The sequence below is a fragment of the Chiloscyllium plagiosum genome, unplaced genomic scaffold (assembly GCF_037043375.1).
Source record: "Chiloscyllium plagiosum isolate Xiang-an unplaced genomic scaffold, Cpla_swu_hap1 HiC_scaffold_37, whole genome shotgun sequence".
Lineage (NCBI taxonomy): Eukaryota > Metazoa > Chordata > Chondrichthyes > Orectolobiformes > Hemiscylliidae > Chiloscyllium > Chiloscyllium plagiosum.
In genome coordinates this window covers 39,400,805-39,428,402 of record NW_028270175.1, presented here as the reverse complement: position 1 = coordinate 39,428,402, position 27,598 = coordinate 39,400,805, and the positions used below count along the sequence as shown (strand labels likewise).

General features: G+C 45.4%; 1 protein-coding gene across 3 annotated transcripts in view; it reads left to right on the top strand.

Annotated features, from left to right (window-relative positions):
* Window positions 1-27,598, top strand: part of LOC122540197 (endothelin-converting enzyme 1-like) — a 334,937-nt gene that overhangs the window by 286,207 nt on the left and 21,132 nt on the right. For all 3 annotated transcript variants that reach the window (XM_043675566.2, XM_043675567.2, XM_043675564.2), the window contains 6 exons: window positions 5,605-5,715; window positions 12,752-12,850; window positions 13,680-13,757; window positions 16,464-16,567; window positions 21,779-21,889; window positions 24,027-24,094. In XM_043675566.2, the coding sequence (XP_043531501.2) occupies window positions 5,605-5,715; window positions 12,752-12,850; window positions 13,680-13,757; window positions 16,464-16,567; window positions 21,779-21,889; window positions 24,027-24,094 (571 nt within the window). The remainder of the gene's footprint in view (window positions 1-5,604; window positions 5,716-12,751; window positions 12,851-13,679; window positions 13,758-16,463; window positions 16,568-21,778; window positions 21,890-24,026; window positions 24,095-27,598) is intronic.

Below are 27,598 nucleotides of genomic sequence, written 5' to 3'. Positions count from 1 at the left end.
ATCCAAGGCTTAAATATACATGAGGACTGTTCCCCTAAAGCTCTCTGTGACAAGACCCTCAACTCTGACAGAAGAAATTCCTCCTCATCTCAGTCTTAAATTTAAAGGAAGTGGTGTAACACTTCAAATATACAGTGGCTTTCTGCTATCCACGCTGACTGAAGTAGCTTTGTGTAAAATATATTGTGACTCCCAAACAGGATTAAACTTTCACATTTTAGAACAATATTTTGCAATTTTCAAATTGTAAATACTGGAGAGAGAATATTGATGTAACTTTCCTTCTTTAACACCAAATGTTAACACCAACACTTTATATTTTCTCCCTAGAATCATTCCTGAAATTTATTTCTGTGTTTCTTTCTTGGGTAGTGACTTTGTGACATTGTGTTATGAGACACTGCACTTGGCTGAGGGATGCAAGCTTTAAAACAGCACTCTCTGCATGCACAGTGCTCCACCTAGTGGTCACATTGACCCAGGTGCACCCTGAGTCAAAATCCAAACGTATCCCTTCTTCATCTCCCACCAATTCATCTATGCCAGCAGGCCATTCAGCCCAAGGTATCTATGCTGGTCTTTATGCTCCACGTGATCATGCTTCCATCGTTTGTCCATCACTGTATCTCTGCCATCCTTCCACCGTCATTAGTTTATTCAGCTTCCCCATCTGTGTTACTGCCCTTTTTGTATTATTATTTAATTCAACAGAAACATAGAAGCAAAATATTGTGGATGATGGAATAAAGTCAACATGGGCTGGAGAAACTCAGCAGGTCTGACAGTCCCTGTGGAGAAAGCATCAGAGTTTACAGCAGGAAGCAGGGTGTGAGGTCAAGTCATGGTGGAATTTCCTAAAGTGTAGAAAGAGGCCCCTTGACCCATCGAATCTTCACCAACTGTCCAACCAGCATCCCACCCTATACCTGTACCCTGCATTTCTCATGGCTAATCAACCTACACATCCCTGGACACTATGCACAATTTTCCATAGTCAATCCACCTAACTTGCACATCTTTGAACTGTGAGAAAAAACCCATGCAGACACAGGGAGAAAGTGCAGACTCCACACAGATATTTACCTGAGGCTGGAATCGAACCTGGGTCCTCTGCGCTGTGAGGCAGCAGTGCTAACCACTGACCCTCCCTAAACAGTGAAAGCTCCAGCCCTGGGTAGTCTTGAACCACCAACCATTCAATTAACAGCCAACTGCACTGACTGGTGCAGTCATAGCAAACAAATTGGATGAGTCATATTGGACTTTAAACCTCTCACTCTCGCGCGCGCTCTCTCTCTCTCTCTCTCTCTCCACCTCAGCAGCCAAGTCAAGTTGGTCAGACAAGGAGAAAGGTACTGAGCACCAGCCTTTCCTGCATTGGGCGTCTCAGAGTGATATTACTAAATGTCAAAACCCAGCCAACCTCCTCTGTGCCCCCCCCCCACCCCCCAACTCAACATCCCTTCTATAGTAGTTGCTCCCTGCCCCAAGAAGACTGACAAATGAGTAACTCACCGCATGACTGCTTAAAGCCTGTTCACCAGCTACAAGGCACAACTCAGGAGGGTGATGGAATACTCCTCACCTGCCTGGATGGGGGCAGCCCCAACAGCAGTCAAGAAGCTTGACACCATCCAGGACAAAGCAGCTCGCTTGATTGGCACCACATCCACAAAGATTCACTCCCTCCACCACTGACACCGAGTAACAGCAGTGTGTACTATCTACAAGATGCCCTGCAGAAATTCACCAAAGATCCTCAGACAGCCCCTTCCAAACCCATGACATCCTCCATCCAGAAGGACAAGGGCAGCACATACATGGGAACACCATCACCTTCAAGTTCCCCTCCAAGCCACTCATCATCCTAACTTGGAAATATATCCCTGTTCCTTCCCTGTCGCTGGGTCAAAATCCTGGAATTCCCTCCCTAAGGACATTGTGGGTCAACCTGCCACATGCGGCAGTTCAAGAAAGCAACTCACCTCCACCTTCTCAAGGGCAATTAGGGATGAGCAACAAATGCTGGCTCAGCCAGTGACACCCATATCCCACAAATAAATTAAAACTTTTAAAGAAGGGACAAGAATAAAATATAACATTGAATCATAGAGACGTACAGCAGGGAAACAGACCCTTCGCAACTCGTCCATACCGACCAGATATCCTACATTAATCTAGTCCCATTTGCTAGCATTTGGTCCCTACCCCTCTAACCCTTCCTATTCATATACGCATCCAGATGCCTTTTTCCAAAACATCTGGCTGGTTTCACCAATGCTGTTCCCCCTGACTTGCTAAGCCAGCAGAGACGAACTTAAGATCGTGATTCAAAAACTTATTTTTAAAGATAATTTTCTTGCCGCAAACAATTTGAACCAATTTCTCCAAACAGAAGTTGAGTGCTTTGTAGCCAGAGCTGTTGAGTCATTTGACGTTGTTTCTTTTTCAATTTTCTTGCTGCCAGCGTTTCATCATCTGTCACCACGTCAAACTCCAACTTCCCCTGGGGAGTGTACGCGCTCGTGTGTCAAAGATCAGTAACTGCTGCTGTGGGACCTGAGCAGCAGATTAAACTCTGAAAACAAAACAAAGCACTGTGGATGCTGGAAATCAGAAACAAAAACAGGAATTGCTGGAAAAGTTCTGAAGAAAGGCCACTGGGCCCGAAACATTAATTCTGCTTTCTCTGAAAATTGTTAATTTAAATCAAGGGCAAAGGAGGACAATAGTTTTTGCTTTGAGTATTGCTGAAGCTACATTTTTTTTAAGCTTTTCATTTTTGCTCATTCTCGATGGCATTGTACAAGAATATAAATTCAGAGGGAAAACTAACTGGATGAGAGGTGACGTGGTGGCTCACAGCACCAGGGACCCAGGTTCGATTCCAGCCTCAGGCGACTGTCTGTGTGGAGTTTGCACATTCTCCCTGTGTCTGCGTGGGTTTCCTCTGGATGCTCTGGTTTCCTCCCACAGTCCAAAGTTGTGCAGGTTAGGGTGGATTGGCCATGCCATAGTGGTCCAGGGGTCTGTAGGTTAGCGGGATTAGTCATGGGAAATGCTGTATTTATGGGGTGGTGCGTGGAGTGCTCTTTGCAGGGTTGGTATAGATTCGATGGGCCAAATGGAGGGATTCTATGAGAATAGACTTTGAATCTGGTCACTTAGCAACACCAGCATGTGGACCTTTTGTTTCTTTTCGTGTTTGAATCCATGGGTTCAAACTTTGTGTCTTCCTTCAGGTCTAAGCTTGAGTTTAATTGGGCTTTCTCCCTAAACATTTCACACTCAAAATCTAAAAGCTTCAAAAACAGGGGAGGTTGTGATATCGTGGTAATGTCACTGAATTAATGATCTAGAGGCCCCAGGCTAATCCTCTGGGGCATGGTTTGAAATCCCAGCACCGCTAATAGAACTTAAAATTTGGAGGCTTCTTATCAATGATTGATGTAAAAACAAAATCATCTGCTTCACGAATACCTTTCAGGGAAGGAGATCTGCTGTCCTCACCCGATCGGGCCTACACGTGAGTCCAGGCTGTCACTAATACAGTTGAGTTTTAATTTACCTCTGAAATGGCCGAGCAAGCCACACAGCCCAAGGCCAGGGCAACAAATTCCTCTCCCTCCCCCCCGTTGGCTGGTTGGTTGACTTGCAAAGCACTGTGATACCAACAATGTGGGTTCAATTCCCGAACCAGCTGAGGTTACCATGAAGGACTCTCCTTCTCGACCTCTCCCCTCACCTGGAGGTGTGGCGAGCCTCAGGTTAAACCCTCACCAGGCGCCTCTCTCTGATAAGAGAGCAGCCTCATGGTCCAGTAAGACTATGGTGACTTGCTGTGCCCTTTCCTGTCCAGATGGATAGTGACTTCAGAAAGAGTTTGCCCATTGAGGCATCCATCCACAGCTGTAACATTCACTGTTGCTCTGACATCTCAAATAAAAGCAAAATACTGCAGGTGCTGAAGAAACTCAGCCGGTCTGGCAGCATCTGTCAACAGAGAGAAGCACATTTAACATTTCAAGTCCGATATTTTTCTTCAGGACGGATGCAGTTCCTATAGTGCTTACTGCTTTTATTTTCACTATAACTGAGCCTTTCAGTCTTCATTATTTTGTCCCATTCCTGTTTTCATCACTTTTTTTGGGGGGGGGAGGGCGGTGTGGGGGAGATGAAAAGGAAAGGGAGCCCGGACTGATTGTGTTTTACAGTCTGAAATGCTTCCTCAATGCTGCCCCATTGAGATTGGAAAATATATTCAAATAAAGAACTCAATCTCAGCAGCAATTCCAACTTGCTGATTTTATTTGGAGTGGCACACTGGCTCAGTGGTTAGCACTGCTGCCTCACAGCACTAGGGAGCCAGGCTTAATTCCACCCTCAGGCGACTGTCTGTGTGGAGTTTGCACATTCTCCCCGTGTCTGTGTGGGTTTCCTCCGGGTGCTCCGGTTTCCTCCCACAGTCCAAAGATGTGCAGATGAATTGGCCATGCTAAATCGCCTGTAGCATTCAGGGATGTGTAGGATAGGTGCATTAGTTAGGGGAATGGGTCTGGGTGGGTTACTCTTTGGGGGATCAATATGGACTTGTTGGGCCGAAGGGCCTGTTTCCACACTGTAGGAATTCTATGAGTTTTTTGCAGCATTCAAATCAATACTATCCACCTACCTTGAAACAATATTAGGCAATGGAATGACAACATTGACTGTAATATGTCCTGATTTATGACTACAGTGAAAGTTCCTCCAGGATTCTGAAGTTGTCTGTGTGTGACAGGATGGCGTGTTAAGAGAATAGATCACTGCTAGAACAATAAAGCCAGAAGAAAAACTTCCTCTAAAGTGTGCAGGATTACTAAAGCTGATCGCGATCTACTTTGGTGTCACAATTTCAATCCAGCCATTTTGTACGTGGTATCTACTGAGTTTAAACAGTCTCAGTCCAGACCGTGGTGCACAGACGCCTGAAGAGCTAAGCTTCTTGTGTTGCATTTGGTGAAAAATCAGGATCTCATTGAAGAAAGGCCCGAAGCCAATCAGGAAAGGAGATCTGATTCTGGTAGCTAGGGGCTGCTACTCTGAGGCAGGGGTTTGGTCCTGGGGGGGGTGGGGGGCGTCACTGTGTGTAGATTTGAGGGTGACAGCACAAGGTGCTGGCAGAGAACTGGAGGGGGCGTGTTACAAACCCCTTCTGCTTCAACCTCCCACGACCATCATCCGAACAAAAAGGTGTTTGTGCATATTCAGTCTCAGTTTAGTCAAACCACAAATACTCTCTGGATGTAATTCAGTTACAGGCATAACTTCTTGCTCGTACAATTACAGGTGATAGAATTCCAAGGTGTTTTTTGGTTTTGAAACGGTGAAACTGGATTGACTCTGGTACCAGACAACAAAAGCACTGGGAATGCCAATACAGTCTGGGGGAACGCAGTGTCTGTCTGGGATCAAAGCCTGGAAAAGTGCTCCAATCCGTCTCAGTCCCAGGCAGGACCCAACAATTAGCTTCTGACAGACACTCTCTCTCTCTGTGTCTCTCTCTGTGTTCATCTTCTTGACCTGCTGTAACCTTGACCTCTCACTGTGTCTCCTCTCCTCCAGACATGTGACACTCGATGGAAGACGTGTGTCAGCGACACGGATGGTACCCTCGGGTTTTCGCTCGGAGCTCTATTTGTCAAAGCAACATTTGCAGAGGACAGCAAGCAGATCGTAAGTCGAGAGCAGCTTATTCTGATCACCAAGAGCCTGCGAACAGTTCTGAGTGTAGATTTAATTCAGAGTTTACTTTTCATTTAAAGCTGTGCTCACAACGATATCGAGGAAACTGCATCTGGAGTTTTGCCAACTTTGACAGCGTAAACGCACTGAATGACCATCAGTTTACCTCATCGTTAGTTCATTCTGCTTCTCCCTCAATCTGAGTGTACATGCACATCATTCCCTCAAGTACACCCAGCCCCACCCTCTGCTCAGTGTATTATTCACTTTCACTGAATGGAAATAGAAACTTTCACAAAGTCACAGCAGAGCCAAACATAACCATTTCCTTAAATCCCATGAAACATTTAAACGCTTCAAAAAACATCAAGAATGCTGGAGAAACACAGCAAGTCTGGTAGCATCTGTGGAGGGAGGATGAGTTAACTATTTTATTAAAGGAGTAGTACCAAATGTTTGGAGGGAAGCGAATGTTGTTCCGCTGTTCAAAAAAGGGAATAAGGAAATCCCTGGGAATTACAGACCAGCCAGTCTTACATCTGTGGTAAGCAAGGTACTGGAAGGATTCTGAGAGAAAGGATTTATGACGATTTGGAAAAACATATTTTGATTAAAGATAGTCAGCATGGCTTTGTGAGGCAAAAGTGAGCACTGCAGATTAGAGTCAAGATTGTGGTGCTGGAAAAGCACAGCAGGTCAGGCAGCATCCGAGGAGCAGGAGAATCGACGTTTCAGGAGTCGACATGATGAAGGGCTTTTGCCCAAAACATCGATTTTCCTGCTCCTTGGATGCTGCCTGTCTTGCTGTACTTTTCCAGCACCACACTCATGGCTTTGTGAGGTCATGCCTCACAAGCCTTATTGAGTTTTTTTGAGGATGTGACGAAACAAGTTGATGAAGGTCAAGCAGTGGATGTGGTGTATATGGATAAGGCATTTGATAAGGTTCCCCAGGGTAGGCTCATTCAGAAGGATAGGAGGTATGAGATATAGGGAAATGTGGCTGAGTGGATACAGAATTGGCTGGCCGAAAGAAGACAGTGAGTGGTAGTAGATGTATTCTGCCTGGAGATCGGTGACCAGTGGTGTGCCGTAGGGATCTGTTCTTGGGCCTCTGCTCTTTGTAGCTTCTATAAATGACTTGGATGAAGAGGTGAAAGAGTCAGTTAGTAAGTTTAATGATACAAAAGTCAGTGGTGTTGTAGATACTGTCAAGGACTGTTGCAGGCTACAGTCCTTGACAGAATGTAGAGCTGGGCTGAGAAGTTGCAGATAGAGTTCAACCTGGATAAATGTGAAGTCATAGTAATAGAGGTGTACAGCACAGAAACAGACCCTTCGGTCCAACTCGTCCGTGCTGACCAGATATCCCAACCCAATCTAGTCCCACCTGCCAGCACCCGGCCCATATCCCTCCAAACCCTTCCTATTCATATACCCATCCAGATGCCTTTTAAATGTTGCAATTGTACCAGCCTCCACCACTTCCTCTGGCAGGTCATTCCATACACGTACCACCCTCTGCATGAAAAAAAATTGCTCTTCAGGTCTCTTTTATATCATTTCCCCTCTCACCCTAAATCTATGCTCTCTAGTTCTGAACTCCCCCAACCCAGGGAAAAGACTTTGCCTATTTACCCTATCCATGCCCCTCATAATTTTGTAAACCTCTATAAGGTCACCCCTCAGCCTCCGATGCTCCAGGGAAAACAACTCCAGCCTGTTCAGCCTCTCCCTGTAGCTCAAATCCTCCAACCCTGGCAACATCCTTGTAAATCTTTTCTGAACCCTTTCAAGTTTCACAACATCTTTCCGATAGGAAGGAGACCAGAATTGCATGCAATATTCCAAAAGTGGCCTATCCAATGTCCTGTACAGCTGCAACATGACCTCCCAACTCCTATACACAATACTCTGACCAATAAAGGAAAGCATACCAAATGCCCACTTCACTATCCTATCTACCTGCGACTCCATTTTCAAGGAGCTATGAACCTGCACTCCAAGGTCTCTTATTTCCCAAGAGTAGGTCAAGGTTTGCACCTTCTCTAGGAGGTACATCCACATACTGAATCAGAAAATGTTCTTGTACATGCATAACAAATTCCTCTCCATCTAAACCTTTATCAGTCCCTGTCTATGTTTGGAAAGTTAAAATCCCCTACCATAACCGTCCTATTATTCTTACAGATAGCTGAGATCTCCTTACAAATTTGTTTCTCAATTCCCTGCTGACTATTAAGGGGTCTATAATACAATCCCAATAAGGTGATCATCCCTATCTTATTTCTCAGTTTCACCCAAAAAAATTTCCCTGGATGTATTTCTGGGAATATCCTCCCTCAGCACAGCTGTAATGCTATCCCTTATCAAAAACGCAACTCTCCTCCTCTTTTGCCTCCCTTTCTATCCTTCCTGTAGCATTTGTATCCTGGAACATTCAGCAGCCAGTCCTGCCCATCCCTGAGCCATGTTTCTGTAATCGCTATGATATCACAGTCCCATGTTCCTAACCATACCCTGAGTTCATCTGCCTTCCCTGTTAGGCCCCTTGCATTGAAATAAATACAGTTTAATTTATCAGTCCTACCTTTTCTCTGCTTTGTCCCTGCCTGCCCTGACTGTTTGATTCATTTCTTTTCTCAACTCTACCAATCTTAGATTGATCCCTTTCCTCACCATAGCTCCCCCTCCCCCCTCCCCCCACCTTATGAGTTTAAATCTTCCTGAGCAGCTTCAGCAAATCACCTTGCCAGTATATTAGTCCCCTTCCAATTTAGGTGCAATCCGTCCTTAATTGTACAGGTCACTTCTACCCCAAAAGAGATTCCAGTGATTGAAAAATGTGAATCCTTCTCCTATACACCAGCTCCTCAGCCATGCATTCATCTGCTCGATCCTCCTATTCCTGCCCTCACTAACTCGTAGCTCTGGGAGTAATCCAGATATTACCACTCTTGAGGACCTCCTTTTTAAATTCCTCCCTAACTTCCTATATTCTCCCTTCAGAATCTCTTCCTTTACCCTTTTTATGTCGTTGGTTCCAATGTGGACAATGACCTCCTGCTGGCCCCTCTCCTCCTTGAGAACATTCTGCACCCTCTCTGAGACATCCTTGATCCTGGCACCAGGGAAGCAACACACCATTCTGATTTCTCGCTGCTAGCCACAGAAACGTCTGTCTGTACCTCGGACTGGAGAGTCCCCTAACACCATTGATCTCTTGGAACCCAACGTACCCCTCATTGCATTAGAGCCAGTCTCAATACCAGAAACCTGGCTGTTCGTGCTACGTTCCCCTGAGAATCCATCACCTCCTACATTTTCTAAAACAGCATAATTGTTTGAAATGGGGATAGCTACAGAAGACCCCTGCACTATCTGCCTACCTGTCTTACCTTTCATGGGTACCTTTATTTGACTGTACCTGTGGCTCTTCTCCCTTCCTATAACTGCCTTCCAACTCACCCCCCTGCTCTTGTAAATTCCTCATTACCTCTAACTGTCTCTCCAACTGTTCCATTCAATCTGATAGGATTCGCAACCAACGGCATTAATTGCAGACATAATCCTCAGTAACACGTAAACTCTCCCTGAACTCCCACATCCGACAAGAAGAGCATATTACTCTACTAAAGGCTATTTTTGCTTCTTTCAATCTACAAACTCAGAAAATAGCACCATCTTATTCCTCTTCCAAGTACTGCTCCAGGCTAACTTAATGCTTATGGCTTATATTTTTAAGTTTAATCTAGAGACACATCTCAAAGAAGACATATAATCAAGAAAGAACCAACTCTACTCACTATTGTAGATGTACAGCAAGGCTGTACTTAAGACTATTCACTTATCTATTTCTGTGCTGTGACCTTTCCCAAACAGATTCCTCCAAGATTAGCTGTAAATTTCACAGTTCATTAATTTTCTTGGACGCACTCCGATGTCCAGCGACACATGAATTCAGCAGCAAAGGCAGTAACTGCGCAGTTTCACTGCTGTGTCAGTTAGCGGTGTGGGTTTTTCTCTCTCTCTCTCTCTCTCTCTCCTGCACTGACCTGATCATGTGCTGCCTTTGTGAGTCTCTCTCCCTTTTAAAAGTGCCGTTGTTTTGCCTTTTTTTTCTCCAAAGTTCCAAAACAATGCAATATAAAACAGTAACCACTGCTCCTGGAATTCGAGGAAATCACCTCCAACACCTAAAATACCTCAAAAAGGAGCAGCCTGTTACAGCCAGAAATGTTTCCTGTCCTCCATCTTGGATTACCCAGAATCCTTTGATCATTTTGGAAGGTTGAATTTGAATGCTGAATACAGAGTTAAAGACAGGATTCTTGTCAGTGTGGAGGAACAGCAGGACCTAGGGGCCCACATACACAGATCCCTCAAAGTTGCCACCCAAGTTGATAGGATTGTTAAGAAGGCATATGATGTTTTGGCTTTCATTAACAGAGGGATTGAGTTTAAGAGCGGCAGGCTTGCTGCAGCTCTGTAAAACTCTGGTTAGACCACACTTGGAATATTGCATCCAGTTCTGGTTGCCTCATTATAGGAAGGATGTAGATGCCTGGATTAGAGGGCTTGTCTTTTGAAGAGAGGTTAAGTGAGCTAGGGCTTTTCACACTGGAGAGAAGAAGGAAGAGAGGTGACTTGATATAGGTGTACAAGGTAATGAGAGGCATAGATAGAGCAGAAAGCCAGAGAGTTTTCTCCCAGGGCAGAATTGGCTGTCATGAGGTGTCATAATTTTAAGGTGATTGGAGGAAGGTATAGGGGAGAGGTGGGTCAGAGGTAGGTTCTTTATGCAGAGAGTGCTGGGTGCATGGAATGCACTGCCAGCGGTGGTAGAGTCAGAGACATTAGGGACATTTAAGTGACTGCTGGACAAGCACATGGACGGCAGTAAATTGAGTGTGTAAGTGAGGTTGATCTTAGATTAAGATAAATACTGGGCACAACATCATGGGCCGAAGGGCCTGTACTGTGATGTACTATTCTGCGTTCCATGTCTGTGTTCATTTTGAGTCACATAACTCTTTTGAAGAAGTCATACCAGACTCGAAACACTAACTGACTCTCTCGCCACAGATGCTGCCAGACCTGCTGAGTTTCTCCAGCATTCTCTGTATTTGTTTGAAATTTCCATCTGACTGAGCTCTTAGAATGAGGCCTGAGAGAAAGGCCATTCACCTATAGCGTGTCTGAGCACTAGAGTCACACAAAGCAGAGCTTTCTCTTGAGCAGTGCTGACCCCTCTCCCTGAGCTCTGTGCTAAAGGAGGTGTGTGCTGTCGGGCTTACTGCCCTATGTTCTTCAATCAGCAATCACTTACTGAAGAGAGGGTCAGACTGAGGCAAATCTTCTCTTCGTGGCATGTGGACATCTACAAAATCAAATACACTGCAGCTGTGTATACCCTTTACCCAGGTTTCAGAGAAAAGCTACAATAACGTGCGACAACAAAACCCCACTCTTAAGTTGTATCTCAACGTTTACTTTGTTTATCACAAAGCCCCCAAGGGGCAGCACGGTGGCCCAGTGGTTAGCACTGCTGCCTCACAGCACCAGGGACCCAAGTTTGATTTCCAGTCTCGGGTGACTCTGTGTGGAGTTTGCACATTCTCCCCGTGTCTGCGTGGGTTTCCTCCGGGTGCTCCGATTTCCTCCCACAGTCCAAAGATGTGCAGGTTAGGTGGATTGGCCATGCTAAATTATCCATGCTGTTCAGGGATGTGTAGGTTAGGTGTGTTAGCCATGGGAAATGCAGGGTTACAGAGATAAGGTAGGAGGATGGGTCTGGGTAGGGTGATCTTTGGAAGGTCGGTGTGGACTTGTTGAGCCGAATGACCTGATTCCACATCGTGGGGATTCTATTCTATTAACACTTCTCTCTTTAAAAATATGGTCTCAAGTTCAAACAGTGTTTGTCTTAATCCTCTGGTATTCCTGAGTAGACCAGACCGTTGTAAGACATTTTACGCAATAATTGTGATAGATTTGGAATAATAGTGTCTATAACAAGGACACAGAGGGTTGTGGATGCCTTATTGTTAAAAGGCTGAGACAGACAGAATTTTGGTCTCTAAACTATCAGAGGTAAAGGCTGCAAGTGGGAAGCAGAGTTATGGCCAAGAATCAGCCACAATTTGTTGGACATCAGAGCAAGCCTGGTTGGGGGGCATTTGTTCTTGTATACTGAATTCTACTTATGTGAAGTGATAAAGTTGCTTTGTTAAACTCTGGGAGAGATGTTGAAGTTAGGCACCATACACAGACGGTGGAAGGAGGGGATGTTTGTGGATGTGGTGCCAATCAAACGGGCTGCTTTGTCCTGGATGGTGTCAAGCTTCTTGAATGTTGTTGGAGCTGAACCCATCCAGAGAATATTCCATCACACTCCTGACTTGTGCCTTGTAGATGGTGGACAAGGCTTTGGGGAGTTACTTTTTGCAGAATGCATCACGTCTGATGAGGCATGGTGGCTCAGTGGTTAGCAATACTGTCTCACAGCACTAGGGACACAGGTTTGATTCCAGCCTCAGGCGAGTGTCTGTGTGGAGTTTGCACAGTCTTCCTATGTTTGCATGGGTTTTCTCCCACAATTCAAAGAGGTGCAGGTAAAGTTGATCGGCAATGCTAAATTGCCCTGTACTGTCCAGGATTGTGTAGGTATGAGGCTTAGCCATGGGAAATGTGAGGTTATGGGGATGGAGTTGGTTTGGGTAAGAAGTGCTTTGGAGGGTTGGTGCAGACTCAATGGGCAGAATGGACTCTATCTGCACAGTAGGGTGTCTATGACAATTCTACAACCCGTTCAGCTGTAGTCAGAAAAGAGAGGAGAGTTTAAGGACAAAAGTAAATGTTTAGAAAGTATTGCATTTGGATGTAGACCATTTCCTCCTCAACACTCATTGTGGCAAGCCTTTCAAATCCAGGAAACAAGGCAGCATGGCAGGCAGATTATCCTCTGCATTGTATTGTCTCCTGTGTGGGACGGAGCAATGGATTCAGTTGTTGTGTTGTTCCTCAGGCGGAAGAGATGATTTCAGAAATTAAGGCCGCATTCGAGCAGAGTCTGAAGCAAACCGAGTGGATGGATGAGCAGACCAAACAAGCTGCAAAGGAAAAGGTAACACTAAGTCTGAGAGCCACAGAGCAGCGCGAGAGGTCACAGGTCAGGATGGAGCTGAAAGGGCAGATTACCGGAGCTGAAAATGTGTTGCTGGAGAAGCGCAGCAGGTCAGGCAGCATCCAGGGAACAGGAGAATCGACGTTTCGGGCATAAGCCCTTCTTCAGATTACTGGAGCCAGCCAACAGAATACTTAGAAAAGAAAACACATTCGAAAAGAACGTGAAGAAATTTGCATCGATATACCATTTTGGGGGGGTGGTGATGATGCAGTGCAGTTCCTGTGGTGCCCACCAGTCGCAGAGGTGTGCCAATGGGCACCATCTCTCCACAAACAGGAATAGTCTCATTATATTTGTTTGCAGGAAACTAATTAAACAAATTAATTGGTGATAGCCTCTTAAAAGGAGACTGTACAAGATCCAAAGCGTGGACGAATGTTAAATATTAATTAAAGTGCCTTATTATTTTTATTTGGAAAACCTACTTAGAAATGTTGTAACACTCCTCCAAGGGCAACCGGGACTTGAACCCAGACTTTCCAGCCCAGAGATAGGAACACTACCACTGCATCACATGAGCCTGAAATATCTCAATGAGCAGATATAATGACCACCCCCCAACCCATACCTTCATGCACACAGTTAACAGTTGAGGAACCCCATGTGTGCCTCAAACATTGATTCACAGACTTGACTCTGTAAGCGAGCTCTGTCAGGAACAGTGAGAGGGGTTAGTGTTCATATGGTTACACCGGTGTCACCGGTTTGCAGAATGCCATTTTCATCACCGCTCCTTGAGTAACACTGTGCTTTTGTCTTGAATTAGGCTGATTCAATCTACGACATGATTGGCTACCCAAAGTTCATCATGGATCCTAAGGAGTTGGATAAACTCTTCAGTGACGTAAGTCGCTATTTCCTGGCGGACAGGAGAGCAGATCAAAAGCACTGAGTTAGCTGGGAAGCACACACATAAGGAGGGATGTTTGAGCAGTATCAGCTTTGCACATTGCTCTCATCTCGTTATAAACAATCTCAGAAATAGTTGGAAGCCATTCAACTATTTGGTCAAAAACTCCCAGAATGTAACAGTGATACACATCCAGTGAAACAGATATACAGATTATTTATACATTCCTGTATCTGTCTTTATCACTACGCAGCAGCTGCTATGTATGAACCCTCAAGGCTGCACTGCCCTTTGATAAGGTCACGACTGGATTTATTGATCAATCTCATTTGATCTCCGCAGTAATGCCCAAAATCTGTATCCTGAATATACCAAGCAGCCGAGTTTCCACGGAGCAAAGATTCAGAACCCTCTGCATGTAGAAAAGTCCCCTTATCATGGTCGTGAATGTTCATTCTGAGATTGTAACCTTGCGTTCTAACCTCTGCATCTGTCCCGTCGTGTCTGGCCAGTGCTGTGTGAATTTTGTGTGTTGGTGGGCCGTGCCATGCAGATATCTGTACCGCAAGGTCAAAGTAAGGCCGCGCGGTCTGCCAAATGAGTGTGTAGTTAATGTTTAAAGGACAGCACCCAGCTGTGAGCATTGCTGGAACCGTGCAATGAAGTTGAGGGTTTTTTTTTTGCAAACCTGAAATACAGCACTCGGGCACTGACCTTGATTACACACAGAAATAGACAGCTTTTCTAGGTAAGGCCTAGTGGAATTTGGACTGGTGCCTGTCCCTCTGTTTGGATTTGTACTTGTGATATTCAGCAGAGAGGCCTGGACTTGACTGCCAGTACCAGCCCACTTCCAGTCAAGGTCTGTAAGACAGAATGGCCTCCTCTTTCTCCAAGGCTTCACTCAATGCAGAATTACAGAGTCAGGGAGCAGAACATCTCCACACTGAAACCGTAGCGACACACAGAGCAGCTTTCTGGTTTTGATCGTGTCCTCTGGGTACATGTGGTATGTTGTCAAGAAGTTCAGTTTCTCAGGGCACTGCCCTCTACTCTGTTTCAGGTTCATGTCTCTGTCCGTTCTTGCCCCTCAACAAAGAGGGCTCCTCGTACTCGCTGTGACATCAGAAGCTCTCATATTCCGGATTACCGGAACGCTTCCTATCCGGAAATTGCCTTTGGTGCCTTTTACCCAGCGTGCCCTCCCCTCTCCTCCTACCCACACCCCCACCAAAACTCACTTTTAATAGTTAGTGGCTGTCCAGCTCAGCGTACTCTTGGATTGGGATCTCCCTGGAAGGGGAAAGGGCCAATCTTCCTGTCCTTTCATCATTTCCTCCTCCTGCCTGCTTTCCCCAATACACAAGGGCCAAAAAATGAGGCAGGGGCTTGTTAGACTGGGATGGGTTTGTCGCTAACAGGGCAGCCACTTAAGAAAGGATATACCGACCGTAGAGGGAGTGCAGCAGAAGTTCGCAAGGCTAATACCAGGGATGTCAGGACTGCCCCATAAGGAGAGATTGATTCGACTAGGCCTGTATTCACTGGAGTTTAGAAGAATGAAAGGGAATCAGATTGAAACATCTATAATTCTGACAGGGTTATACAGACTGGATGCGGGGAGTCCCTGGTTAAGGAGTCCTGAATCATGGGACACAGAGTCAGGAGACAGGATAGACCATTTAGGACTGAGATGAGGGAAAAATGTCTTCACTCAAAGCATAGTGAGCTTGGGGAACTCGCTACCACAGGCTGTGGAGGCCACATCACCGAATATCTTTAAGAAAGAGATTGATACTTTTGTTTTAATTTTAAAGGGGTATGGGGAGAATGTGAGAATATGGCATTGAGATGGACACTCAGCTGTGATCATGTTAACTGTGGGGCAGGTTGGACAGGTCGAATGGATGCAATCCTGCTCTTGGTTTCTGTGTTTCTGTACCTGTCTCATCCAATGGGCATCCATGAACCTGAGGCCCTCTGACCAATCCCAAACCCCGATCGACTGCCATACCTCCCACTGTCGGGACATTTCAGAGCTTCCTGTCGTCGCAAACATTGAAATGATGTCCTCGCTACCCAAAATTCAGATTGTCAATCTGTATAATCAAATCCTGCACATTCCCTCCCCTTCAGAAGTTAAGGTGAAATCTGGTGGGGGTGTTTAATAGGGAAAACGATTGGAAAGGGGGTAGATTGGATTGGGGGGAAAAGGTGCAGTTTTGCTGGGATTGGGGGCAGAGATTTGCTGAGCAAGCTGTTCAAAGATGTTATTGGACACTTCCGGAGCAAGTAGGACATGGACCCAGGCCTCCTGGCCCAGAGTTACAGACACTACCACTGTACTACAAGTGCCCCATTATTGGGAGGGGTGCAACATTAGAATTTCATCTGGATCAATGAGGAGTGAAATCAGGGAATTCAAAGGGTTCTGAAAAAGTGGGAGACGCTTCACAATAAGGCTGTGATTCCACTTGGAGCTCGAGAGGGAGGTAAATAGATTCTTTTGACTAAGAGATGGCAGAGCTCAGCCATGAGCCATAATCCAACACTGTCTCCATCTGGGGTAAATCGGTCTGATCTCACATTCCCAAATTAAGGTGGAAAGGGATGTTGGTTCCTGGTCATGAAGAATCGTTTCGGTGGGGGGGGTTGGGGCTTTGAGTACTTGCTGACTGAGTATTGTTTGTTTTCACGCAGTACGAAGTGGTTCCTGACCTCTACTTCCAGAACGTTCTCCAGTTCTATAACTTCTCTGCTCGAGTGACAGCCGATCAGCTACGGAAACCTCCCAACAAGGATCAGTGAGTAATCCACAACCGCTGCAGCTCTCCGAAGCAATCCTCTCTTCCCAGCCCAATCCTGAGGCCTCCTCTGCTGTTTTGGAGCCCATTACAGCTCAGAAACAGGCCCTTCGGCCCGACACGTCCATGTTGGCATGGCGGGGTTTTGTTACCACCGGTTACAGCCACCTGCACCTCCCGGTTGGTGGGGGATCAGCCAATGAGGGCTGGCCCAGTACTGAGTGCAAGGACAGGACCACCTGGCCCTAACCTGCAGCCTAACGCGGGACTTCAGAAAACTCGGAAGAAGGCTGAAAAGCAGGACGTCCAGGGTGGTTATCTCTGGTTTGCTTCCAGTTCCTCGGGCTGGAGAGGACAGGAACAGGGAGATAATGGACTTGAACGTGTGGCTGGGGAACTGGTGCAGGAAGCAAGGATTTAAATTCTTGGATCACTGGGGTATGTTCAGTAGTAAGGATAAATTATACAAGAGGGATGGGTTGCACCTTAATAGGTGGGGGACCAGCATTCTGGCAGGTAGGTTTGCCACTGCGGGGGCGGGGGGGGAGGGAAGGGGGGGGAAATGGAAGTTTAAGAAGGAAGTTAAAGGGAAAGTTAGAACAAGAGAAGTCAAGAAAGACAACTATATCAATGGAGCAGAAAACTCAAAAAAGGATCATTCTGTAAGGTCAAATGAAATAGGGATTGATAGGAAGGGTGAGGGGAGTAACAAATTAAAAATATTATATATGAATGCACGAAGCATTAGAGATAAGGTGGATGAGCTTGAGGCTCATTTGGAAATTGGCAGTTGCAATGTTGTGGGGATAACGGAGACGTGGCTTCAAGTGGACAGGGCCTGGGAAATGAATATTCAAGGCTATACGTGCTATCGTAAGGACAGACTGACCGGCAGACGGGGTGGGGTAGCCCTGTTGGTAAGGAATGATATTCAGTCTCTTGCGCGAGAGGACCTAGAATCAGGGGTTGTAGAGTCAGTATGGATAGGGCTGAGAAATTCTAAAGGTAGAAAGATCCTAATGGGAGTTATCTACAGGCCCCCAAACAGTAGCCTGGATGTAGTGTGTAAGTTGAATCAGGAGCTGAAATTGGCCTGTCGCAAAGATGTCACTACTGTTGTTATGGGGGATTTCAACATGTAGGTAGACTGGGAGAATCAGGATGGTACTGGACCCCAAGAAAGGGAGTTTGTGGAGTGCATCCGAGATGGATTCTTAGAACAGCTTGTACTGGAACCTACCAGGGAGAAGGCAATTCTGGATCTGGTGTTGTACAACGAACCGGATTTGATCAGGGACCTCGAAGTGAAGGAGCCATTAGGAGGTAGTGACCACAATACAATAAGCTTTAACCTGCAGTTTGAAAGGGAGAGGGTACAATCGGAAGTGACAATATTTCAGTTGAACAAAGGGAACTATGGAGCTATGAGGGAGGAGTTGGCCAAAGTTCAATGGTGCAATCCCCTAGCAAGGATGGCAGTAGAGCAACAATGGCAGGTATTTCTGGGTATAATGCAGAAGATGCAGGATCAGTCCATTCCAAAAAGGAAGAAAGATCCTAAGGGGAGGCAGGGGTGGCCGTGGTTGACGAGGGAAGTTAAGGACCATATAAAGACAAAAGGGAAAAAGTATAACATAGCAAAGATAAGTGGGAAATCGGAGGACTGGGAAGCTTTTAAAGAACAGAGGATAATTAAAAAGGAAATATGCAAAGAAAAAATAAGGTACGAAGGTTAACTGGCCAAAAATATAAAGCAGGATAGTAAAGGCTTTTTTTAGGTATGTGAAAAGAACAAAATGGTTAAGACTAAAATTGGCCCCTTGAAGACAGAAACGGGTGAATTTATTATGGGGAACAAAGAAATGGCAGAAGAGTTGAATTGGTACTTTGCTCGTGTCTTCCCCAGTGAAGACAGATCTAATCTCCCAGATGTAATAGTGGCTGAAGGACCTGAACTGAAGGGAATTTATATTAGGCAGGAATTGGTGTTGGAGAGACTGTTAGGTCTGAAGGTTGATAAGTCCCCGGGGCCTGATGGTCTACATCCCAGGGTACTGAAGGAGGTGGCTCGAGAAATCGTGGATGCGTTGGTGATCATTTTCCAATGTTCTATAGATTCAGGATCAGTTCCTGCGGATTGGAGGGTGGCTAATGTTGTCCCACCTTTTAAGAAAGAAGGGAGAGAGAAAGCAAGGAATTATAGACCAGTTAGTCTGACCTCAGTGGTGGGAAAAATGCTGGAGTCAATTATAAAGGACGAAATTACGACACATCTGGATAGCAGTAACAGGATAGGTGAGAGTCAGCATGGATTTATGAAGGGGAAATCATGCTTGACTAATCTTCCACAATTCTGTGAGGATGTAACTCTGAAGATGGACAAGGGAGATCCAGTGGATGTAGTGTACCTGGACTTTCAGAAAGGCTTTGATAAAGTCCCACATAGGAGGTTAGTGAGCAAAATTAGGGCACATGGTATTTAGGGGCAAAATACTGACATGGACTGAAAATTGGTTGGCTGACAGGAAACAAAGAGTAGTGATAAACGGCTCCCTTTCGGAATGGCAGGCGGTGACCAGTGGTGTGCCGCAGGGATCAGTGCTGGGACCGCAGCTTTTTACAATGTACATTAATGATATAGATGAAGGTATTAAAGGTAATATTAGCAAATTTGCTGATGATACAAAACTGGGTGACAGGGTGAAATGTGAGGAGGATGTTAGGAGAATACAGGGTGACCTGGACAGGCTAGGTGAGTGGACGGATGCATGGCAGATGCAGTTTAATGTGGATAAATGTGTGGTTATCCACTTTGGTGGCAAGAACAGAAAGGCAGATTACTACCTAAATGGAGTCAAGCTAGGTAAAGGGGCAGTACAACAAGATCTAGGTGTTCTTGTACATCAGTCAATGAAAGCAAGCATGCAGGTACAGCAGGCAGTAAAGAAAGCTAATAGCATGCTAGCCTTCATAACAAGAGGAATTGTGTATAGAAGCAAAGAGGTCCTTCTGCAGCTGTACAGGGCCCTGGTGAGACCGCACCTGGAATATTGTGCGCAGTTTTGGTCTCCAAATTTGAGGAAAGACATTCTGGCTATTGAGGGAGTGCAGCATAAGTTCACAAGGTCAATTCCTGGAATGGCGGGACTATCTTACGCTGAAAGGTTGGAACGACTGGGCTTGTATACCCTTGAGTTTAGAAGACTGAGAGGGGATCTTATTTGAGACGTATAAGATTATTAAAGGATTGGACATTCTGGAGGCAGGAAGCATGTTTCCGCTGATGGGTGAGTCCCGAACCAGAGGACACAGTTTAAAGATAAGGGGTAGGCCACTTAGAACAGAGTTGAGGAGAAACGTCTTCACCCAGAGAGTGGTGGGTGTATGGAATGCTCTGCCCCAGAAGGCTGTGGAGGCCAAGTCTCTGGATACTTTCAAGAAAGAGTTGGATAGAGCTCTTCAGGATAGTGGAATCAAGGGTTATGGAGATAAGGCAGGAACAGGATACTGATTGAGGATGATCAGCCATGGTCATAATGAATGGTGGTGCTGGCTCGAAGGGCAGAATGGCCTACACCTGCACCTATTGTCTGTTGTCACTGGTTAGTGCTTGATGTCAGAGCAACTACACCTCATGTACAATCTGAAGCTGGGGGGGGGAGCATTGGAGGGATTGTGCAGAGCAACAAGTGCGTTCAGTTACCCTCCCCAGGGACAGTGTGTCCTCACCCCCACCCTCACCCCCACGCCATCTCCAGTTATTGTACAAGCCGCTTACAGCTAAGGGAAGGTTAGAGTTCAAACATGGCCTCCCTCATGAAGGCTAGCCTTGTGGTCACCAAAAGGGTCAATCCTCAACAGAAGTCCCCGTGCTTGCTACCTGTTCTGTACCATCAACAGTACAAGCTGCCTGTTTGGAGAGCGAGGAAAATCTGCAGGGATTTGCTGTCAGCAGGCAGTGTTCTCAGCTCAAGTCAGAGATTGTCGGTTCGTGCTGAGGGAGTACTACACTGTCAAAGGTGTTATCTTTCAGATGTGACAATAAAGGAGGACCCTGTTTCCTCTTTCAGATAGATACACAAGATCAAAGTGGGGGACAAGGGAGTTTACACACTGTACCCTGATAAAATTTTAATCCCTCAATCAGTGCCAGTGAAAAATACAGTATCACAATTCACAGGCTGCTAATGTGCACAAATTGGATGCCACATCATAATCATTAGGGCCTTTATTTCAAAATGTACTTAATTGCCTGGAAAGCACTTGGGAACATTCTGCATATGCAAAAGGTTCTACTTGAATTCAGCTACGTTGTCTTGGAGTAAATGTTACTGGCTGAATCTATACTGGACTACAGAAATCTGTATGTTGGGTTTCAGCAGGCTGACGATAGGAGTCGGGTTTAACAGGGAGGGCAAATTCTACAAGGGACTCCTTGTTCAAACTGAGCCTACAGAACCTGCTGCCTTTCATGATGTGGAGGAGCCGGTGTTGAACTGGGGTGTACAAAGTTAAAAATCACACAACACCAGGTTATAGTCCAAGAGGTTTATTAGGAAGCACTAGCTTTCGGAGTGCTGCTCCTTCAGGTGGTTGTGGAGCGGTGCTCCAAAAGCTAGTGCTTCTAAATAAACCTGTTGGACTATAACCTGGTGTTGTGTGATTTTTAACGTCGCTGCCTTTTACACTGTGTTCGCTGCTCCCTCTAGTGGCTGCACAGAATTAATGCGGACAACACCCGTGACGTGTATTTAACAGTTTCAGTGTTCATCAACTTGACATCAGTCTCTCCCTCTCTTTTCTCGGGACATGGGCCGTAACCATAACCAGAAACTCACACCCAGAAAAGGCCTTTCCTTTACATTTATGCATCAATCTGCATTTCTGGTGGTGATTTTGAATTTGACTTTCCCGTGATATTACTTTAGAAGTGACTTTAACTTGCACTTATTGGGATTAGGATGCAAGAAAACTGATATCAGAAAGGAACTAACAATTTCTACAGCATGAGGGAAAGGAGCTAATTGATTGGACTAGGGTTAACATGGAGATATGTGGATAAATGGTTGTACTCCAAAATTATTGTTCTTGCATCTCAGTCCTGATGAGCAGAAGATGAGAAATTTCAGCTCCTTGTCTCCTTTTAGCAATGTTTAAGTTCTGTCTTACTGAGCAATTATTTGATATTAATCATGGTTTTTCCCCCATCAGGTGGAGTATGACCCCTCCCACAGTTAATGCTTACTACTCCCCGACAAAGAATGAAATTGTATTCCCAGCTGGAATACTGCAGGCTCCATTCTACACCAGGGATTATCCGAAGTAAGTCTGAGGTGTTAGATCGAGTGGATTGTGGTGATAAGTGACTCACAGACCCACTTGATGAAGTGGAAATGAATAGACCCATTTAAAGAGAAACTGTAAGAATGAGGGAGGAAGGGGTAGATGGCTATGTTGAGACGGTGAAGGGAAATGGATTGGAGGAGCCTTCTCATAGAGCAGAAAGCCCCAAACCACCCATCTGTGCTGCAAACCTCTTCAAACATCTGCAGTCCTTACTGTCTCCAAGTCACTGATAAAATATGATATGAATTCAGGTCTCCAGGAGAGAAGAGGAAGATTCAGGGATGCTCTGTTTGCCTGGCTGAAGGGCAAAAACAGGATCCTGTGTCACATGGTGTGTGGAATAAAGGTACACGGGTCCGATTTTGAGCTTGTACAGTGTGGAAGTGAAGCCCCTGAACAGAGCTGTGTGTGGTTCTGGAGAAGTCGCAACCCCAGGGCTGAGAGAATCTCATCAAAGCAGTCCTTTCTGTTTTATGGGGCTGGGTCCTACTGTGTGATTGTCAAAGGGAAGGGTTCACAACTGGGCACTGAGCTTCAACTCAAGATTAGAGTGGTGCTAGAAAAGCACAACAGGTCAGGCAGCATCCGAGGAGCAGGAAAATCGATGTTTCAGGCAAAGGCCCTTCATCAGGAATGCTGCTCGGATTCTGCCTGACGTTTTCCAGCACGACTCTAATATTGGCTGTAATCTGCAGCAGCTGCAGTATGCACTTTCACCTAACTGAGCTTCAAATGACTGGTAAACTTGTTTTTCCTAAAGTCTCACGATAAATGGCGGTTTCTGATCAAGAAGTCACTTTAAGTGAGTGTGCTGACTAAAAGTGATGGCATTGAAGATGGGCCAGTTCATAAACCACTCATTAGGTGGGTCCATCAAACCTGGAGCTTCAACATATGATGTGGTAATCGGTGCAATTAGACCAGCACTTGCTATTAATGTGGAGTATTTGTGTGGAACTAATTAAAACAAAGTCACAGGAAATAAAGCAGCTGACTGCTTTTAAAAGGCTGAGGGGACTGCAAGGTCAATTCTCAAGAGGACAGAAAGTACAGGGGCTCAGATTTTAAAGAACACAACTTCCCTTGGACATCAATCTTTATTAAGGTTTCATTCCCAAGTTGGGAAGGTGTCCTGGGACCTGACCACAGACTTTGTGAAAAAAGCACATGGGATTTCAGCCAAAACACATTGAAGTCAGGGGCAGGACTTAGAGGCTTCAGTCTCTGTTACAAGGCTTCTCAGGACAGGTTGCATATTCTCCAACCCAATATTACATAGTGAAGGAGGGATTGCTGGTCATCACTGGGTCCCTTTATGCTGGTCTCCCCATGTCTGATGACAGATCACAGACCAGTTCAGTAATGTCCTTTAGTCATGTCCCACCACCCCCACCCCCACCTCCAGTGCTGGCTGGAAAGTAGCTATGCAACTTAATCCCACCCGCATGATCTACTGCCCGATAGATTACAGCGTTTGGAGTGTACTCCTGCATCTGCACAAATCACAAACCCATCTATCCTACTAAAGGAGAAAGTTAAACTTGTGTAGTCTATTTTAACAACAACCCCTTAGTTATTTGACTTTGAACACTGGAGATGCCCATTAAGTTTGTAAAATGCACTCCTTGCGTTGATGACTTTATTCCATTCAGAAACCTATCTTTGTTCAACAAAATGTTTGAACTGATTCCTTCCACTCACAAGAACATCGGGTGAATCCTGGAGCAGGAGCCACGCTGGCCCAGGTGTGATGAATTTGATATCGCTGGGCACATCAACCTGCTTGGCACGACTTCCATCTTGGTGTTAATTGAAATTGTTTAGACCTCTTGTATAATTTAGTGCTCTCGGGGACTGCTCGAAAAACCCATCTTTCTTGCTGTTCTTTTTGTGAACATAAGGATAAAGCTGTGACTTTAATTATTGGGATTATGGATGAACTCTATAGGGATAAATATCTGAGCTCCCACTCTGTTGACCCTTGGGTGTTTTTTGATCGCCAGAAAACGTGCTTCCATGGGGGCATTTACAAACTGGCCATAAGCTGGGGGGGGTGTCAGTGACCCTGAGCAATGATTGCACCGTCTAATGAGACTTATTTCTCTATTATTAGGGCTCTAAATTTTGGAGGAATTGGAGTGGTTATGGGCCATGAGTTAACACATGCATTTGATGATCAAGGTATGGAAATTTTCAACTTACGTTTTACATTGTGTTGGGCTCTCTTGCAGGTTGAAGTGTTGTTGAAGGAGCTGAATCCAACTCATGTCCAACACAGAATGTCCTCAGAATGTCCTCCCCACAGATCTGGGGAGGACAAGCTGAGCTCTTAGGCACAAATAGATTCCTAGGATTCCAGCAGCTTCACAAGTTGAGCTGGTCCACAGGCTGCCCTGGTCATCCCACGAGAACAGAAGATTTGTTATGGTGGGTTAAAGGGTTGTGAAGATACGGGCAGGTCCCGGATTTGTACGCAAGTTGGAAGACAATGCAGGACAATATGATAAACTCGTTCATAAATAAAGGAATTGCTCATATGTCGGACCTTTAAAGTTCCATCCTTGTATGAGATTACGTTTGCAAATATGATGTTTGTAAATAGCGGAGCCCCCCCCCCCCCGTACAAGAGTTTGGTAGGGTTGGTGTGCATTATTTTGCCTGATGAGGGAATCCTGAACACAGGGCTGAACTTGCAAACTGGAGCTGAGCTGATGTCGAGAAGCAACCCACCCCACCCCACCCCACCCCCACCACATAAACACGCACCACACACACCTGGCTGTCCCTTACCTTTGAAAAGGTGGTGATGAACTGCCTTCTTGAACCACTGTAGACCATGTACTGTGGGTACACCCACAGTGCCATTAAGAACAGGGTGCCGGATTTTAGCCTGTGAGGGAACAGCAATATACTTTGAAGTTAGGATAGTGTGTGGTTCGAAGGGGAACTTGCAGGTGGAAGTGTTCTCATGTATCTGCTGCCCTTGTCCTTCAGACTGACAGAGAACATGGGTTTGGAAGGTGCAGTCTAAGGGGCTGTAATAATTGCTGCAGTGCATCTTGTAAATGGTGCCATTAAAGAGCCAAAGCAAATAAACAGAGTTCAGATACAAATCCTAAAAGATCAAAATGAATGGTTAAACAGGTTCAAGGGCTGACCAGCCAATCACCCACTCAACGCCGCCCACATCATACAGCACCTGGGGTTAAACTGATGTCATGTGACCTCACGCTAACCCAGCAGCCTCTGCTGGTGAATGTCTGTCTCTGAGCATTGGCTAAGAACAGGAAGGTGTGTGTATGTGTGTGAGAGTGTGCGTGCTCACGCACGCGTGTGTGTGTGTGAGAGAGTGTGTGTGTGTGAGTGTCATAGAGAGAACTTCCATTGGATATAGCACCATTCACCACCTTCTACCCTGCCAGTGCACTTTACTGACACCTTTCTGAACTCTATAGTAATGTAGGAAATGCAGCAAATGTATGCACAGCAAGCTCCCACAAACATCAGTGCCATCATGGCCAGATCTCCTGTTTTCACAATCTTCAGAGAATTCCTACAAGTGTGGAAGCAGGCCATTTGGCCCATCAAGTTCACACCAGCCCTTCACAGAGTATTCCACCCAGATCTGCCCTGCTAACCTATCCCTGCATTTCCCATAGCTAGCCCACCTAGCCTGCACATCCCTGGACACTATGGGAAATTTAGTATTACCAATCTACCTAACCTGCATGGCTTTGGACTGTGGGAGGAAACCCACGCAGACATAGGGAGAACATACAAACTCCATACAGTTGCCCGAGGATGGAATTGATCCTGGGTCCCTGGCACTGTGAGGTCCCTGGCACTGAGCCACCATCCCACCCTTGGTCAAGGGATGACAATTGGCCAGGGTTCCATGGAGAATTCCTCTTTGAGATTGTGATGGGGGACAATGTACATCCAAAGGGCATCAAAAGACAGTATTCCCTCAGTATTACACTGGTGATGGCAATAATATTACTGGATTTGTAAACTAGCACACTGGGTGAACACTCTGAGACAAGAGTTTGTGTACCACTGCGGCAGATGATGAAACTTAAATTCAGTTTTTAAAAATGTGGAATTAATAGCAAGTCTGACGGTGACCACATATGCACAGTTAATAGTTGTAAAATCCCATCTGGTTCACTCATGTCCTTTGGGGAAGGAAACTGCAGCGCTTACCTGGTCTTACAAGTAACTCCAGACTCATAGCGATGGGATTACTCTTACCCTTGTTTCTGACTGGCATTTTCTATACTCAGTCTCTTCTGATTGGCTCAAAGTAAAATGGTCACCAATTAGTGAACAGCATCATCACGAGAAAAGTGCGACAGACAACATCCAACTGAAAGTGGGTATTTTACAGAAAAGCTGAGTATAATCTGGATATGAAAGCTGCAAGATTTCTGTCACACTTTCAAGTGTAGATTAATGCCATAATTTTTGTAAAAATGGACATTGAAAAGGAAAAGAAGACAATTTAAATAATTGGAAAATCCTTTTAATCAGGAGTCACACCTTTTAACAAGGTATTGAAGGAAATGTCTGATCGCATTTACACCTCAGTGTCTGTTTACTGTAGTTTGTTTTTAATTCCTTCACAGGATGAAGGTATTGCTGGCTAGGCCAGAATGTATTGCCCATCCCTGATTGCCCAGAGGGCAGTTAAATGTCAACCACATTGCTGTGGGTCTGGAGTCACATGTAGGCCAGACCAGGTAAGGATGACAGTTTCCTTCCCTAAATGACATTAGTGAACTAGATGGGTTTTTCCCAACAATCAACAATAGTTTTGTGGTCGTCATTAGACTACTAATTGCAGATTTTTAAAATTAAATTTAAATTCCACCATTTGCTGTGTTAGGATTTGAACTCGGTTCCCAGAACATTACCAGTGTCTTTGGACTAATAGTTTGGCAAAAATACCACTAGACGATCACCACCTCAAGATAATAACCATCTTGTAGTCTTAATCAATTAAATTAAGCATGCCCTTCACCGTTACAACAGTCAATTCAAACCCCATCATCCCTTAAATCAAGATTCAAACTCTTAAAGATCAAGAGATTTGGTTCAAATTTACCAACAGTTATTTTAATTAAGTCGAGCTTACTGCATCTGAAAGTGGTTTGCAATAAACTTTTCAAAAATCTTAACAGTTGTGCATTCTGACTCAACAAAGAGAGTCTCATTCACTAACCTTTGACCTTTGGTTTGTGGAGTTAGTGAATGAAACAGGTTTCTGGGGGGTGTTCCATTTTGAATGACAGTTCTCTTCCCAACAGCTTCTTTAAAATCAGGGCGATGGGGCAGTGATTCTGGAATACATATTTGGGACTGCACATTGAATACTCATGCGCGCAAACGCATCCGGACTCTGAGGAAGAGGCAGGGCGGCACGGTGGCTCAGTGGTTAGCACTGCTGCCTCACAGCACTAGGGACCTGGTTTCAATTCCTGCCTCGGTTGACTGCGTGGAGTTTGCACATTCTACCAGTGTCCGCGTGGGTTTCCTCCGGGTGCTCCGGTTTCCTCCCATAATCCAAAGATGTGCAAGTCAGGTGAATTGGCCATGCTAAATTACCCTTAGTGTTAGGGGAATGGGTCTGAGTGGGTTACTCTTCGGCGGGTCAGTGTGGACTTGTCAGGCTGAAGGATCTGTTTC